General features: G+C 48.9%; 2 protein-coding genes across 2 annotated transcripts in view; one reads left to right on the plus strand and one right to left on the minus strand.

The window, feature by feature from the left end:
• Positions 1 to 12,911, plus strand: part of Foxo (forkhead box, sub-group O) — a 347,741-nt gene that overhangs the window by 199,110 nt on the left and 135,720 nt on the right. The gene's annotated exons all lie outside the window — the stretch shown is intronic.
• The window catches only part of Gukh (NHS actin remodeling regulator GUK-holder), a 51,188-nt gene that overhangs the window by 5,926 nt on the left and 32,351 nt on the right, over positions 1 to 12,911 (minus strand). Inside the window, exons 2-8 of the mRNA XM_076902745.1 lie at positions 7,575 to 7,825; positions 6,098 to 6,264; positions 5,684 to 5,884; positions 5,062 to 5,622; positions 4,496 to 4,943; positions 3,562 to 4,411; positions 3,151 to 3,444 (exon numbers count right to left, since the gene is read on the minus strand). Of these exons, the coding sequence (XP_076758860.1) occupies positions 3,151 to 3,444; positions 3,562 to 4,411; positions 4,496 to 4,943; positions 5,062 to 5,622; positions 5,684 to 5,884; positions 6,098 to 6,264; positions 7,575 to 7,825 (2,772 nt within the window). The remainder of the gene's footprint in view (positions 1 to 3,150; positions 3,445 to 3,561; positions 4,412 to 4,495; positions 4,944 to 5,061; positions 5,623 to 5,683; positions 5,885 to 6,097; positions 6,265 to 7,574; positions 7,826 to 12,911) is intronic.

Consider the following 12,911-nt stretch of genomic DNA (forward strand, 5'->3'; position numbering starts at 1 on the left):
GGTGCAGTCTCGTTGCAATAAAAAGCAGATGCCTCGCCAACATGTTGGGATGCAGCCTCGCGTCTACTGTCAATCAGCGAATACCACGCTCGTCTTACAACCGAATCTCTCTCCGACTATCGGGGCTGGCGACCGCTTGTCTAGCGACAAGGTTTCCTCTTCGCTGCTGAACCGATACCGTCTTATCATCGCCACTCGCTAAAAAATACGAATTTCTACCCCACCAGTCTCACCGCGGTACCGTTCGCGGGTAACTCTTACCGCGGCAACGAACGACGTTTGCCTGTTCCGGCGGCGCGTAAATAATTTATAACGCCGTCGTTTTTACGCTTATCGGTGCTCGAGGGGAGAATTTGCCGCAAGAAATATAAAAAGTTGCGTCAGCTAAAGACGATAAAGACGAGCGGAGCTGAAGCGAGGGTTGAAAGTCGATCGGACGAAATCCGCGGAAGGGTAGAACCGGTTGGGGGGATGAACGATCGCGGCGGGGCGGGCGACGTTGACCCACGTTCGGCCGTGAACACGCGGCCAGTTCGAACCGAACTGAGGGCGGTGCCGTTCCCTCGAAAGTATTTCAATCCTCCGCGGGTAGGAGAGAATTTTGTTTATCTGGATTTCGAATTATCGGCCGGGATAAACATCGCGTCTGATGCAACTCCGTTAGTTATTGAGCCAGCGGCTAATGATGCTGATAAGGGCTAACAAAGTGAGGCTTCACTGGGGGCTCCCTGGAGTTTTCCAGCTTATCGTCCTTGGCCCCCGCTACTCATTTTATTGCGTGCCGTTCGGAAGATTGCCTGCTAGCTAACCTCTGGATACGGTAAATACCGTGAAAATTCCCTGAAAATTCCGTGAAATACCGCCCGGTGAAACATTTCGAGCAATGCCTTTTTCCAGCACTCGAGCACTCTCTTGGAGATTTTCCTCGACTCCTTTCTTCATCTCTCGTTTCCTAGCGTTTTTCATCAAATTCTTCGTAAAATTGTACAACTCATCACCTACATATTTCCGTCCGACAGTTCGAGAGCTGGGGAACGTAGTGGAACGAGTATGCAGATTGGAATTTCTCTTGATTAATCGACTCCCCCTTCTGCACATCACTTGAGCGAAGACGCGAGATAAAACGAGAGAAAGGAATCTGGACGTGACAATGAGACGATATATTTTTAATCCGCCGATAACACGAAAAAATTGTCAAGTTGGTGGCGTTGTTAAAGAAAAAAAAAAAAAAAAAAAAGAAACAGAGGAACTAGTGGAAACGCGCATGCAATGTTATCTATTAACCTTGCGAAAAGCATGCATGTACGTATATCATCGAGACTGCGTCCGTGAGCCTTATCGACGAAACTATTGAACTCTGAAATATTCCGTGCGCCATAAAATGCGACAAGAAGGAATACGGGCGTATCGTTTAACAGTGTTACACTAGGGGTTCTTGTCTCGCAGCTGCCAATAGATCAGACGAGTCTGTAGATACTAGGAAACGTGACTTGTCCGCCGTATCCACGTTAACGCGGAAAAACATTGTCCGATCTCGTTATCGTGACCGTCGAACGGTTCGTTTGTCGTTTGCCCTCGTTCATTTCCAAGTAATAACACCCACCCGTTGCCCGTACTTTCTTTTCCTCCGATGGAAGCTACAAGCACCATCGTGTCCGCGATAACTTCTGCATCGATCCGCTTTCTTTATTCCACCCCGCTCTGCTAACAGTCCTTGCTGAAATATGCCCCTGCTTTATCTATTTTCTACTCTGACGCTATTACTTGGCCAATTATCTAATAATACGCGATTTATGTAACTGGTTGCGCAAGAAGCGGAGAACAGAGGGTGATTATACGTTGCGCGATTTACCACCAATTGAGAGCGTATTAAAAATTTCATTAATTTCAATACGAATTCATCGTCATAGAAACGATTTACTCGTGTTCCTCTCGTTTAGTTCGTTATTAGAACAAAAATAATTGTATTTTTCCATACAAAGATCGTATTTGCCGCAAAAATGGACGCGAGAAGCAATCTCACCTGTGAAAGTAAAAATAACGTTCCTATCCCTCTCCCCTGTGTAACGTAAGCGTACTGTTTCTCAAACTTGAAGCAAAATGTTGTTATTCAGTTTCCATCGGTGCTTCGTAGGGATCGATATCACCAAATTTCAGTGTCATTGCCAGAATACTTGAGCACTCTAGCGGGTTCAATGTCCGTGGCCCTGGGTCTAGGACTTTTGGCAACGGTCATAATGGGAATCGAGACGGCCGGATTCATATCAAAGTCCGCGGTAGCGTCGCTCGGTGGCTCCGGGCTCGAAATTGTTTCGGGATAATTGATTCTCTCCTTGAACAATTCCTCTTGCAACTCCTCTGACGGCGTTCTGCAAATCTTGGACGACTTCTCTCCGTTCCCGGAGAATTTTTTGATAAACATTATTGGACTGTTCGCCATTCGATAGCTTTCGCTACGTTTTATTTTACGCTCGACCCTATCGCCACCCCTGAACACGTCGAATTTTCTCAGAGAATTATTATCTGGGAAGGCCACAGGGACGTTCGACTCTCCGCGTCCCGTGCGATTTTCGTTCTCCTTAACACCAACGACGTCCCGATCGTCGCACCGGTGCTCCAGCTTCGTGATTTTCCTACAAAAATTTGGCGTGTCCAGATCGGAGACCAGCAGCTTCCTGTTCAATTTCGGTGTATTACCGGTTGGCCTCGGATTTTTCGGACGGAAAGCCGACTTCTCGAAGTCTAGTCGCAAGTTCGTGGACTCGTCCAACGCTGGCGCGTCGATTCTAGTTAGAATTCGCGAATCCCTCTGGGGGATCGAGCTGTCGTTAGGAGGCTCGGGTGGATGATTTTCGTCGCAAGTGAACGTCACGTCCACCGACCTGTGCCCGGCGTGCGATTTGTTAGCATAGAGGTTCGACTTGTTGGCGTGTATTAACAGTTTATTACTCGGTGCCAACGCTACGGTACCGACGGCCGTTCGACAGGTGCTCTTGACCGGAAGCAACGGGCTACCGTTGATAGTAAGGGGCGCGTTCGACTTGCCATTAAGACTAGAGTTCGTCGCCGCGTGTGCGTACAGTGCTTCTAATCTACCGGCGCAGCCAGTGCAGTCGCGTTCGTCAGTGCCCGTACCAGAAGCCGTCTTACCTTCGTCCTCCTGCACGTTGACGTAAGCCCCGCGAACTTGCCGATGGGGAGTCGTGGGACTCGTTGGACCGACCACGGTCGTCGGCGTTCTCACGTAATCGGGACTGGACGCGCGATCCGGGCTTTTCGCCGCCCTGATGATCACCTTGCCCAACTGAGGCGAGGTGGGCGGTGTGGATTTGTTCGTCGGACCGTCCACCGTGTCGCTGCTCTTGGTCACGGCGCGAACGTTCGGAGTTGTACGGTGCAGAAGTGGCGACGGATTCGGTGACACTCCTTCTCTTACGAACGGACCTGAATTTCAATTATTTTTAGTTAGATATTTAGGAAATGCTTAACTCGCGATTACGATTCACAGAGATCTAGATTATTAACGGTAGTATAATTGTTAATACGCAATAAGAAGCGCACCTGGATTAAACGTGGTGTGCGCACCTTTCCTCCTCTTCAGACTATCGGACGAGTAAACAACTTTGCCTTCCGAATCCAACGTGACCCGCGCTCCCTGCCTCTTCCTCTCCAACGACGAATCCGGTTTCTTCGGCAACTCGCTCAGACTTACGTACTCGGCGTCTTTCTTGAATATATCGGAATTGGCGTAGGTGGCTGGGGGCCGGACAGGGGTCGTGCTAGAACCGGAAGCCGAATCCTGACGCTTGCCATTGTTGTTCCTCACGTCGGCTATGGTGACATAGTCGCCGGAGTCTGCGTTCACTTGGTCCTGAATCGTGCCCTTCGGCACGTGCTTCCTGCCCGGAAGTACACCGCGAAGCTTGCCCAGAACTCCGCTGAGCGGGCTGATCTTGGCCGCCGATGGATTCTGCCCAATCGCGGATTTCTCGTTTACCGCGGAAGGTAACACCTGAATCGTCGCGTAGAGGTTCTTCTCCTGCCCGTCGATCGCCTCCGTCTTCGATGCGTCCTCCGTGGCAGGTACCGTTACCGATCCGCTACTTTGGAAATCAGTATTTTCATGCTCCTGCTTCTTACTCGGCTGATGATCCGTTTCTCTCGCGTGCTCGTCGTCCGAGCCTGGGGGTGTGATCACGCACATGGACGGTATGCGACTGGTATTGATCGCCGTTTTCGAACGAATTCTCTCGATTCTCTCGCACCCTTCGAGATCGCTCGATTCGGAATACTCGAATTCGGAACAGGACCTTCCCGTGCAAGCTGGACTCGAAGCTGACTCTACCGGTGACGACGAGGTATTGTGACCGCTGTCTGGTGACTCGCCGCCATTTTGGTTTGGTCCGTGTACCTGTCGATGGAAAGTGGATCGATACGATAAAAATCACTTTACGCGAACTCTGGGTATAGAAATAGAACAAGATTCGATTCTGACCATAGCAACAACGGTGAGGCTAGACTTCCTTTCCGGTGGCGGTGGTGCCATCAGAGCGGTGCACACTGTGCCCGCGGAACTCGTGGTTGTCGACGTCGAGCCTCTTCCGAACAGTTCGTACTCGTTTTCGACAACCGGTGAGGTAGGATCGGAGCTGATGTCGTTAGACTTCATCAGTGGACTCTGCGGGACTGGATCCTCTTCCCTTAACGTTTTCAAGCCTGAGTCCATATGGAACGAGGTGTAATAGCCCTCCGTATCGCAGGAATATACGGACGACGTTTCACCGTCGTCCGAGAATGGTATCACCGCGATATCTTGTATAATATCCGGAGTTAATGTGCCTTCCGACGTTACCGAGGACGAGGTCGATGTATCGCGTCCCTTGAATCGCCTCGCGTGACACAAGGATGTCGACGATGTGCCAATCGAGGCCGTTGTCGTCGATCTGTACATGTATCAACGTTTTACGTTCTTCGACATTTGAGACACTTCAACGTACGTGTAAAAGACAACTAATACTTATACTTGGCCCGTTAAGTCGGACGGGGAAATGGGGGTTATACCTGGGTTGATGCGTGGTGGTGGTGGTCTCGCTTCCGATACTCGCCCTTCCGCTTTCGGAGGACGCGCTCCAGTTTCCGGAGCTGGAATGAGGCGGCTCGTCCCGGCTGCTTCCCTTTCGTCTTTCTCTCCTTTGGGCCGCGCTTTCGCGCAATTTCACGCTCGGTTGTCTCTCGGTGCTCGGGACGGATACCGGTATGCTCGAGGTGCTCTTCCCGCTCGAGCTCGACGAGCTGGGCTTCCTTTCGTGAGACTTGTCCTTCCTGCGCCTGGTCGTTACCATTTCGTAAATATTTGTTTCTTCGGCTGATCTCGACTGACCTTGATCCTGTCCTGACCTCTCGGTGCTCGAGCTCTCCTGTTGTTGCTCCTGCTGTTGGCTGGACTTGGGACTGATCAGCTTTAACCTGGACATGCCCCACGCCTTCAGTGTATTGAAATGGGACTTCTTCTCCGTTGGCGATTCTTTCTTCGACGAGCCCAGCAGATCCGTGCTCGCCGACCGGTGAGCCCTCGACGCGATGTTCGACATCGTCTCCTCCGCGTCTTCCCTAGCCGTCTCGCTGGAAAAATAACCGTAGACATTCGAGATCGAATCGCTCGGATTCTATGTATACGACCTACCCTCCGATAGCTTGTCGAATTTCCTTCTGATCGGTACCAGCTATCGTGTTCCGTCTTTTCCCTCTGGGCCTGCGTGGTCGCGATCGTCTCTTCACGGCTGTCTCCTGATTCTCCGGACCGGACAGCAAAGATCTCCTCCTCGTCGACATTCTCTCGAACCCTTTCCCACTTACGTCCACGGCCACGATCTCCGCTGGGAATCTGAGCCAACGAAAAATTACCATGCATCGCCATATTATAATTCGTACAATCCCGTGAACAAAAGGGATTTCGGGTCCCTCAAGTTTCTGCGCTATGGAAAAGTTTCTGATTTTCCTTTGGCAAACACCGTTGCTTTCTAAAAGTCTACCCGGTCGTACCCATTATAATAATGGGTAAGATAATTCTTTACGGTGACATAAACTTCCTGCTTACTTGAGTGCGATAGCTTGAACCTGTTCCTCGGGGCTGGGAAGCTTGTGATCGACGGCGTCGTCACCGGTTGTATCTCCCAAGATCCTGGACATGCAATCCGGTGGTACAGTAACGTCTCCGAGCGCCTCCGTGGATGTCCATCTTCGTAGATCCTCGATAGCGGCCGGCTGTAACGACGAATTGTACGTACGTGAAATAAAGTCACCGGACTTCCTTCCTCGATTCTCTGGCCAACCAACACTGACACGCCGCTTCTGTTTCTAAGAAACTTGACGCTGCGGCGGAAAGCGAGCGACTCGACGTGTTTCACGCACTACGGCCCTGCGTGGGCACCGACCATTGTCGGATGACATCTCGTGGCCAAGCAGCTTTCACGCACAGAATACGAAACGGATTGTGTTTCAATCTCGCCCTTTTCCAACGGCCTATATTTTTTGCCATCCAGCTGAAAATGAATCGGCCATTTTTCACATTTTGACGCTCTCGATGCACTTTTCAAACTTGCGAATAATTACGAGAGCCAACGAATGATATACTCGAGGTTTTTAACAGCAGGATGAAACGGAGCCTCCCGTTTGCTTTTACAGCGAGTGAACAAGTATGCCGACAACCTCGCGAATGTATGCAAGTACTTATACAGAGTTTGAATGTAGACATTTCAATGACTCATTTCGAAACAAAACCATGCGAAATGATTGCACAATATTTACCGCGTTCGGCATAGCTCTGAAGCGGATGAAACGGACGAAACGGACGAAAATACTTTGCGAACCATCGGCTTATTCCTTTGGAAAGATCGACGAAGATAAAAGCGAATAAGCTTTTTACTCGGTGCCAGACCGTAATTGGAGTAAATCACAAGGGATCGTAGAAATCGCGCTCAGCGGATCGTACGTTATTAAGGGACTAATGCATTAACGAAACGACAATGCAACGGAACGATACGTATCGTTATAGAGCGGATCACGCTCCCTCCAGACAGGGACCACCGTGTAGAATTCAATGTATCTTCCTGACTTCCCATGACATCTCCCATTGAACCTGCTTATGCGGGACAGTCCTATCATGGCAACGCCATACCGATGAGATTATGCGCTGGGTTCCACAGATACGAGATTCCCAGCCTAGCTAAATCTAATCCTTTCTTCCTGCTACGTTGAGATCACGTTCGTGATTCGCACAGGTGTGCAGTCGCGTTACGGAAGACATCTTTGATAGCCTCCGTGAAAGACTGCTCGCTCGCGAGAGTCTTTGACCGCGGTACCGAGTACAGATTGACGTGGCAAGTACCAACTATAACGAAAGGAAATAGCGCGTTTCGCCTACTATTATCAATCGAGGACATATAAGAATATGAAACAGCGTTCTGCTCTTACGTCTCGTTCCAGTCTATCGTTCACACCCTTTCCTACGTAGCATTGAAATAATTTAGCATCGTCGATACGTGTATAAATCGTAGTTTCACTTTCATACTTACGATCCTGGATTCAATATCGAGACTTTGGTCTCGCCTTCTCTTGCCAAGGACAGGCGTGCAGAGGAACATATCCATGGAGCTGCCATCCCTTCTCAGGCTATCCAAACTTCTGACAGCGACTATAGCGGCGGCCTCGTATAATTCCCTCAAGGCTTTCGGTCTGGTGTTCGACGTGAACAGCGCTGCCGATGGTTTGTTAACGATGTGAAAATGCTCGGTCCTCGTCGCGAACGTGCAAATGTCCGATTCAGCTGTAACGTTAGGAAATCGATCAATTAATACTCGAACAACTTTCCCCGAAACTATAAATAATATAAATCACTAAAAAGTAACGAGAGCTCGTGGCAAACAGATAATTAAAATAAAAGTTGCGTCCCTTTGGGGCGGCACACACTTTCGGCTCGTGCGAAAAACGTTCCAAGAACGTAATCTGTAACGAAACTTGTATATACCTGTTTATACGATCAGCTTTACGGTCTATAATAATAGTCCTTGTCAGTGGATTAAATGCTACGTTTAATTTGAGCCGATGACAATGGGCTATGCGTAACAATTAAATCAAAAGAACGTATCTCATGTTCCATTTCCTACGGGGCTACGACTTTAATTCGACGTTTCCTGCGCTTTCGACCGTGACACACCTCGAACCAACAGCTAAACCTTTTAACGGACGTACGGAGATCTGCCGTCGAATACTTTCACCAACGTCATAAAGTACACCTAACGGTACGAGATCTCAATTATCGGAAGAATTGACGACCAGATTTGCAATCAGCGAAAGAAGATCGGTGCAAAATGGACTTGGACGTTCACCACCGAATCTCACGGCAAGTGAATCATCCTTTGTCGCTTTCATGCTCCACTCACTACTCGTGGGAGACTGCTGTTTCAAAACAATGCGCGAGAATAAACAAGCGTTCTGTCGCGATTAGTTTCATTATACGCTCAATCCAGGATTTCGTGTCGCCATGGGTTTCTCCTATTATCGCGTGCTCCTCGTTGTTCCTTCCCGTTGTTCTTGTTCCGTTTCGGACAATAACGCGAAGGGTCAATCGGTATTGTTCTTGCCACGCGATAGGGTCGTGCACCCTTTTGATAGAAACGCGGCATTCAGTCTCTCCCTCGCAGACGAACCGAAAGGAACACAGATTTCAGTTGGAATCGTTTGTTAGGTCCACGGGGTATCTAAGACGAATTTCGTTCGAAATTTATCCGACTAGCTCGAGGTTCGGACGGTTAATAGGCAGTGGCAACCGGCTTCCACTGGCGTTTCAATTACCCAACAGTTATCTTAACGATTCGGTTAGTCATGGCAAAAAGCAGCAATATCGCACACGATTGCTTCAGGCGCCTTTGGGTTTGCGTGCGAACCAGTCTAATTCGATACAATCGTCCGCCAAGTATTTCTTACCGACGGTCTACGAGTTCAGAAATCATCATGGACGCGCCTGAATCCACGGGGTTGCAATTTACCAGCGTGGCTCGATGAATGGAGCGAAATGAAATTGATTTCAGTTAATGAACACGAGCAGAAGAGAGGAAAGAAGTGATTGCACATTATGGTTATTCCTTCCAGCGGGGAATCTCGCGGGATACTCTTAGGAAATGTACGCAACGGTTGATTACGTAAATATTCGGACACCTTTATTTCAATATTTCCATTTTTCTACGCACAGTGTATGCACATAGTGCCTAGGGGCGTAGGAACTCGACTCGATAAATGCACGAGCGAACGGCATTAAGGGCGTCACACAGTTGTTAGCACCAGAGGGCTGGACGATGGTAATTTTTACAGACGCCAGAAGAGAGCGAGTTACGAGTCAAGGACGGCTGCACAGGTTGCTCGGTCATGAGAATAGAAATATGGCTGGAAATACTGGTAGAACGTCGTGTCCGCTGGTGGATAGTTGCGCTCGCACCGGTAGCCGACGATTTCAGTTCGCAGCTGGATTCGCGAAACGATCGTGTTCGGAGTGACATGTTTTCGATTTGAAGATCGAGGAGCAGCGTTTTGTTCTTAATTTCATGAAATAGCTGATCGAGTAGTTAGAAGTTGGCCGAAGCGAACGAGCGAAGAGGAGAATAAACGTGGAAGACGAAAGAAGAGTAGAAAGCAGATTTCCGATGGTGAAGAGCCGGTCGGGCTGTGGGAGGTCCGGCATAGCCGATGAGGCTTGGCTATGCAAAGTGGCCCGAAGGGCCGCTCGCGCGGACCTTCACAGAGGCCGACAGCCGGCTCACCGGTTGCTTCGACCGCTCGAACCAAGATATCACAGAAGGAGGCGTGTAATTCATGGTTACTGGCCCGGCTCCGTAAACGTACAAATTTACTGGCCCAACTGGCATCTTTCAGCCTAGCGTCGCGAAATCGGCTTTCATGTCCACCGAGGGGTCAAAACGACTTGTTTCCTCTATTCCTTCAACGGATGCGTCACTCGCGGGCGTCGATTTCTACGGTCGACGCGCGAAACAGAGATCCTATCGGGACGCCAACGGCTGGAAACGCGGTCGCCCTCGCGGACGAACGCGTGCGCGAATCGCATTGACAGGAACGCGTGGCATGCTCCGGTTTCTGACCCTACGGATAAAGAGCGATCGGGGTGTGCCTCTTCGATAGGAACAAAAGAAAATGGATTGCGTCCTCGCAATATTTTACCACTGATAAATAAGGAAGAATTTATTCGAGAGATGAGAGCGATTAGTCGGAGAGGATATAAGAGAAACAGGAAACGTAACATATACCCGAAAGTGATTTTTCTAAAGTTTAGCCAAAGTAAGCCAGAAAATGCGAAATATATTCCCTCTTGTCTCGCGGGATACGATCCACGAAGCTGGAACCTATAACTCGCGACACGCATTCGTTCATTCCGGAGATGCGAAACACCGATGGATAACAGTAGCACGTGTACGCACTCGGTGACGGACGAATCCCTGGCAGTCGGAGTTTCGTGACCGGGTAAACAGCGGGTCGCACAACTTCAGGACTCCGTGTAATTGCGGGTAAAACAAGTCTTTTGTGGGACGAGTCCCTCGGTGGGGAAGTTTCTCGGCGAGTACGTTTCAGAACTCGAGCTCTTTTGTGTCCGTGGCGTTCGTCGAAAAAGAAGAAAAAAGAAGGAAAAAAGGAGAAGCCGCTGAGCGAGGGAGAGGAATCTGCGAGAGCTGACGAAGAGAGAAACAGGTAACATCGCGAACGAGAAGTAGAAGTGTGGTTTCGCGAAGGAAAAATGAAAAAAAGTTGAAGGGAGGAGTGAAGGGATTGGGTGGAAGAAGTGAGAGGAAGAAAGATGGAGTCACCTGAAGCGAACGAAGCGAAGCGTGGTAGGGTCGCAGGGGGGAGGTAGGGCAAGGTGAGGTAGGGAGGAATGCGGTTACGGTAGATCGCGGACCAGTCCTCGTACAGGTCCTGCAAGGCCCGACAGGGACCACGAAAAACGAGCAAAACGGAAACTGCGTGGCCCCACCGCGCGTATTCCAAGAGGAGGACGCTCTGACGCTCCCGCGCCATTCACCAACGCTGCCTTCGATGGATTTCCGTCGTTCTAGAACGCAGACCTGTGTATCTACGACTGTTACGACCGAGACGATCCACCTGATCCTCTTCCACGTAGGCAAACGAAGAGGCTTTCTTGCCTCTCTTCTTTTCGTGACCTTGCCGTCATCCCGAGATCGTCAGCTCGATGGAATCTTAATCGTTTCTTGGATCGCTGAGTTGACAAGAAAAATGGGTTCGCTCGAGACGAAAAACCCGTACTCGAAGATCGCGCGTGAAAATTGTTTATTCCGTAATCGTTCATGACCATCGTTCGAGATCCAAGTACCGAGGTGCGCCATGCGTTCGAATGAGAGCTATGTCAAGAGATTCTAGTCAAAAATTGTTATCGTGCACGGAGCCACTAATGGCGCACGATTGAGTACGACATTGATACGGTTACGTAACAGCTACCAAAATTCTGACGTACGTTCCACGGAACTCCGACATAGCGATCATTCTCTTTTTGCAAGGACATTTTGGCTTCCTTGTAACGGGACCGCGCCGGGAACACTTCGGTAAAGCTGGCCAGGCTTTCTTATCCTGCAGAAAAACGATCGTATCTTTCAGGATCAACGTTCATCAAAATCCACAGGAAGTAAGATTACTTGGCAGAAGAACGGTGTCGTGAGAGATGAGTAACTTACGGTTGCTGGAAAAATATTTGGCATGCTCGCAAATTCTTGGTACTTTTCGAGGTTTCCGGCTAACAAAACTGAAATAGTTTTTATGTATTATACTATTGTAATTAACAATCCAAATTTTCTGTCGATCGACGGCCGCAGCGTTTCGATATTTCATCGTTATTATGCAAAATGCCAATATGAAAATAAGAAATTAAAGTTAAATCAACCGGAATGGAAGAAATGTTGATCAAAATTGCGGCGATATCGCCAAATCCAGAAACGATAAATTGTTTGCGGTGTGCTTGGCACTACGATCATGCAGGAAGATTAATGGCCGAAACGTGTTACCTTATCAATAAACACGTGGCAATTAGAAACGAGCAAGCGTAGCGCGACTGACGCGAGATTTACACAGGGAAGCTAAACTGCTAACGATTAATAAATACAAAGTACAAGTAATTCTAACCGTCAGGTCGAACCAAAACGGGACTTTACGGTTAGTAAGAGCATTATGTAGAATTTGAGCAGCTTCGGCCTTACGTAGGTGTTAAAAGGAGTTTACGAGGAGGTTAAACAAGATGTATAAGAAGATTTCCATTGTGCTACGTGTAGTATCATACGATCTCGTGTCAGTTTTCGATAACTGTTATCGTAATTAACGATGGAATTTCGCCGGTTTCGGAGATCAAGAGGAAAGCAAAGATGCAGTTCTACGACACTAGAAAAGAAGAGATCGTTGCACTATTTCTCTCGATTAATTACCAAATGCACAGAGGTTTAAAAGTTGGCTGGTGCCAACTTCCATAAATCTTGATTATACTCTGGCTGGTTTTATTGCAACCTAAAAAAGGCAAACCGTGTAACCGTACGAAGCGAGGACGTCAGAGAGACAATAAGGTTCCATCAGATTGTCTGGCCTGGCTGGTTGACATGACTGGAAATCCAAGATCCACCGATAACATCACAATGGCGCGCTCAGGGTTAAGAAACGCGCGGGCCATCGGCGAAAAAGGAGTAAAGGAAACACGTCCGACGACGTTACCAGTTCGTACGAAAAATTGCTCGCCTCGTTGTGGCTTATTAAACGTGAAATCGGCGAGCCCTTAATTACCGTGCTCGTAGGCGAGCCGCACGCTTGATTTCAACCGATCTTCCGTACAGTTGGTACTAGAAGATATT

Source organism: Xylocopa sonorina, chromosome 10 (assembly GCF_050948175.1).
Source record: "Xylocopa sonorina isolate GNS202 chromosome 10, iyXylSono1_principal, whole genome shotgun sequence".
Classification (NCBI taxonomy): domain Eukaryota; kingdom Metazoa; phylum Arthropoda; class Insecta; order Hymenoptera; family Apidae; genus Xylocopa; species Xylocopa sonorina.